Source organism: Geospiza fortis, unplaced genomic scaffold (assembly GCF_000277835.1).
Source record: "Geospiza fortis unplaced genomic scaffold, GeoFor_1.0 scaffold599, whole genome shotgun sequence".
In the NCBI taxonomy this organism is placed as follows: domain Eukaryota; kingdom Metazoa; phylum Chordata; class Aves; order Passeriformes; family Thraupidae; genus Geospiza; species Geospiza fortis.
Window position 1 is genome coordinate 173,433 of NW_005054605.1, and position 4,580 is coordinate 178,012.

The 4,580-nt window shown below is 60.8% G+C and overlaps 1 protein-coding gene across 1 annotated transcript in view; it reads right to left on the reverse strand.

The window, feature by feature from the left end:
- LOC102033025 (adenylate cyclase type 6) overlaps positions 1-4,580 on the reverse strand; it is a 23,320-nt gene that overhangs the window by 13,801 nt on the left and 4,939 nt on the right. The window contains 6 exon segments of the mRNA XM_031064561.1: positions 588-792; positions 1,382-1,645; positions 2,400-2,529; positions 3,144-3,173; positions 3,255-3,430; positions 4,450-4,580. The exon segment at positions 4,450-4,580 is cut by the window's right edge and continues 12 nt beyond it. Of these exon segments, the coding sequence (XP_030920421.1) occupies positions 588-792; positions 1,382-1,645; positions 2,400-2,529; positions 3,144-3,173; positions 3,255-3,430; positions 4,450-4,580 (936 nt within the window).

The following is a 4,580-nucleotide window of genomic DNA, read 5'->3' on the forward strand; positions in this document are numbered from 1 at the left end:
ATGAGAGAGTGACAGGGAGAAGAGGAATGTGGAGGGGAAAAAGGGGAGGTGAAAAGGGGGAAAGAGAGGTGAGGGGGAAAAAGAAGCGATGGGGGTGAGATTGGAAAAGGAGAGTGTGACAGGGAAAAGAGGAATGTGGAGAGGAAAAAGGGGAGGTGATGGTGAGAGGGGGAAAAAGGGGGAATAGAGGTGAGGGGGGGAAAGAAGGGGTAGGGGTGAGATTGGAAAAGGAGAGTGTGACAGGGAGAAGAGGAATCTGGAGGGGAAAAAGGTGAGATGAGGGAGAAAGGGGAACTGAGAGGGGAAAATCGGATGGGGAAAGGGGGAAAGAGGTGAGGGAGGGAAAAGAAGGGGTGAGGGGAAAGGGCAGGTGAGGGGAGAAAAGGGAGTAAGAGGGGAAAAAAGGGCAGGAGGGGAGAAAAGGGGGTATAAAAGGAAAAGGGGTGTGAGAGAGGAGAATGGAGTATGAAAGGGAAAAAGAAAAGGTGATTGGGAAAGGAGGGAGGTGAGAGAGGACAAAGGGGTGCAAAAGCCATGAACCACAGCGTGGGATGGCTGGAGGTGCAGAGGGGTGTGCAAGGGCTCACCAATCTTCATCTGGAAGTTGTTGAAGGAGTGCTCGTTGATGTACTTCATCTGCTCCATGAGGTGCATGGCGTAGTCGGCCAGCGCCGCGATGTGGCTCCGGCCCTCGCGGTCGTACGTGGCCGCGTTGAGCCCCGAGGCCGCCATGTAGGTGCTGCCAATGGTTTTGATCTTCTCCAGCTGCCGGTACTTCTGCTCGCTGATGATCTGGGGGGACGGGCTGGGGTCACCCCCACAGCACCTCGACAGGGTGATGGGTACCCCGAAACCTGCACTCCGTCCTGTGGCTCCACCAGTGCTGTTTCATGGCTTTTCCAGCACCTCCTTCCCCTTGCCTCCACAAATTCTGCTCCACAGCCTCTCCAGCACCCCATGACCACATTCCCTGCACCCCAACCTCCTCCGTGGTGTTCCACAGCCTCTCCACCACCCCCTGCACACCATCTCCTGCACCCTGTCCCCAAAACGGTGCTCTGCGGGCTCTCCATACCTGGTGCATCTTGCACCTCATCCATGGTGCTCCACAGCTTCTCCAGCACTCCATTCACTCCATCTCCTGCACCCTGTCCCCAAACCTGGTGTTCCACAGCACCCCATCTTCCTGCACCTCATCCTTGTGCACTCCATCCCCACTGCTCCACTGCCTTTCCAGCACCCCATGACCACATTCCCTTGACCACAATCTCATCCCCACTGCTCCAAAGCCTCTCCAGCACCCCATGAACCCCATCTGCTGCACCCCATCCCTGTGCACTTCACCCCCATGCACCCCCTCACCCCTTCCCCGCCCCAGCACCTCATCGAAGTCGGCGATGATCTCGTTGAGCAGCCGCAGACACTCCACACCCTCGTTGTTGGCCTCCAGCTCCACGTAGAACTCGGAGAAGTTGCTGATGGAGGCGAACATGACGGCCACGCACTCACAGGACTGGTAGTAGAGCTCGTCGTTGCGCCGCTCCCGTGCCAGAAAGTGCGCGGCCACGTCCTTGGGCAGGATGTTGTGCAGCAGCCGCCGGTTGTAGGCCTGGAGTTCCTCCATCTCCTCCTTCTCACCTGTTGCCTGTGGGCACAGAGCCAGGTGGGAGCTGCCACAGGAGCCCCATGGCCACCAAAGGGTGTGGGGTGGGGGTTGCTCCCAGCCCTGTGGTCACCCCAGTCCTGGGGTTCATCCCAGCCCCATGGTCACCCCAGTCCTGGGGTGTGGAGAGAGGGTTGGTCCCAGTCCTGGGGTGCAGGGAAAGGGTTGGTCCCAGCCCTGTGGTCACCCCAGTCCTGGGGTTCATCCCAGCCCCATAGACACCTCAGTCTTGGGGTGCAGGAAAAGGGTTGGTCCCAGCCCCACGGTCACCCCAGTCCTGGGGTACAGAGAAAGGGGTTTGGTCCCAGCCCCATGGTCACCCCACTCCTGGGGTGCAGGGAAAGGGTTGGTCCTGGCCCTGTGGCCACCTTTGTGTCAGGGTGTGGGGACAGGGTTGGTCCTGGCCCTGGATTGGTCCCTGTCCCAAAACTGCCCCAGTTCTGGGGTGCAAGAAAGGGTCAGTCTTCATCTCAGGGTAAAAGGAAGAGGTTGGTTCCAGCCCCACATCATCCTAATCCCAGGGAGGAGGGGAAGAGTCAGTTCCCATCCCATGGTCACCCCAATCCCAAGGAGCAGGGTCAGTCCCAGTCCCACAACCCCCTCGGTTCTGGGGTCAGTCTGAGAGGGGTCAGTCTTGTCCCAGAGTATGGGAAGGCATCAATACTGACCCCGTGGTCACCCCAGTCCTGGGGTGCAGGAAAAGGGTCGTTCCCAGCCCCCCACACCTTGGTCCTACCTGGAGCTTCCAGAGGAAGTCGAGGCGGGCGGTGGACTCGACCTGCTGCGCGTGCAGGTACAGGGCGAGGGCAAACACGGCCAGGACCACGGGCGTCACGTAGCGCAGAGCCACCTTCCCCTCTGCTGGGCTGCAGGACCCCCAGAGGTGGGCTGGGCGATCTGTCCCTGCCCACCCAGAGATCCCAAACTGCACCCAGACCCCAAATATGCACCCAGACCCCAAACGTGCACCCAGAGATCCCAAACATGCACCCAGAGATCCTAAACATGCACCCAGACCCCAAATTTGCACCCAAACCCCAAAAATGCACCCAGAGATCCTAAACATGCACCCAGACCCCAAAGATCCACTCCATGGACACCAAATCTGCACTCAGACCCCCAAGTTCCCACTCACCCACACAGGGGAACCCCAAACATGCACCCAACCCCAAAGATTCACCCACTCATCCAAGAGACCCAAAACCTGCACTTAGACCCCAAAGATCCACCCAGACCACCTCCTTCAGGGACCCCAAAGCTGCATCCAAGACCCCAAACATTCACCTTCCCATCCCAGGGACCCTAAATCTGCATGGTAGACCCCAAAGATCCACTCACCCACCCAAAGGAGCCCCAGATTTGCACCCAGACCCCAAAGCTGAGCCCACACCAGAGACTCTGAGGCTGCACCCAGACCCCCAAGGGACCCTCCTGCTTCTGCCCACCCTCACAGCCCCACTGGCTCCAGTTTCCCACTCACCACTCTCCCTGGGTCGTGTTGTAGGGGGGCCTGTGGGGACAGGAGCCAGGTGTCAGTGGGGTGGGGACACAGCTCCGATGTGGGGACCCCTGGGGGACTGGGGACACTCACAGGGCGTTGGCCAGGACCAGCAGGTCAGCATTGTCAAACAGAGCTGCGTGAGGCCCCTCCACCAGCAGCAGGAACGTGGCCTCGATGCCCACCATGAGCAGCAGCTTCCCAATGCTGCTGATGTGCAGGAAGACGGAGCAGGCCAGCAGGCTGAGCACCACGCTGTAGCTGAAGTACTGGGGGGGACACATGGTGGGATGCAGCAGCACCCCAAAACCACCAGATGGTACCCAGGAACAGAGAATGGCACCCTTGGGATCTTTGCAGCGCCCTGATGGCACCACAGGAACCAGGACTGGCATTCCAAGCACCCCTGGAATGCTGGATGGCACCCTGGGAACCCCTGCAGCACCCTGGGAATACTGGCAGACGCTCCTGGAAATCCCTGGTGGCACCCCAGGAACCTCTGCAGCACACTGGGAGCCCCAGATGGCACCCCAGGAACCCCAGCCCTCACCCCAGGGTGGGGAACCTTGGACCCATGGGATTTCTGCAGCACCCCAGGAACCTCTGCAGCAGACTGGGAACCCCACATGGCACCCCTGGAAACACCAGCCAGCACCACAGGACTCCTGAAGCACCCCAAGAACCGCAGATGGCACCCAGAAACCATGGATGGCACCCCAGGAACCCTGAATGGCACCTTGGGGACCCCAGGAACTCCTGCAGGACCCCAGTGATCCCAGAGAGCATTCCAGGAGCCCCTACAGCACTTTGGGAACACCGGATGGCACCCTTGGGAACCCTGCAGCACCCCTGAACTCCAGCAGCACCCCAGGAACCCCAGCACCTCCCCACGCCCACAGGGACCTTGCACCCCTGGGGACACTGTGCCAGCACCCAGCAACCTCAAGGGCTCAGTGCCAGCACCCACTGAGGACCTTGGACCTGAGCAACCTGTCCCAGCACCCTGTGTGTGTGGGGACCCTGTGCTGGCACCCTGCACCCATGGGGACCCAGTGCCAGCACTCTGGGGGACATGGAACCCTCATGGACCCGGTGCCAGCATGTTTGGGGACACAGTGCCTGCAGGGACCCCATTCCAGCACCCTGCGTCCTCAGGGACCCAGTGCCAGCATGTTTGGGGACACTGCACCCATGGGGACCCTCTGCCAGCACCCAGGGAGGACTTGGCACCAGCAGGGACCCCTGTGGGACCCATGCCCTGTGCCAGACGGTGCCCAGGGCCACTCACCTCGGGGAAATCACAGGCCAGCCCGTCACCGTGGCAGGAGCCCATGGCAGTGCCCAGGGAGAGGTTGAGGGCACGGAGCTGGCACGGCCCCACGGAGCCGGGGGTGACGTTGAGCTCACGGGCAGCACAAT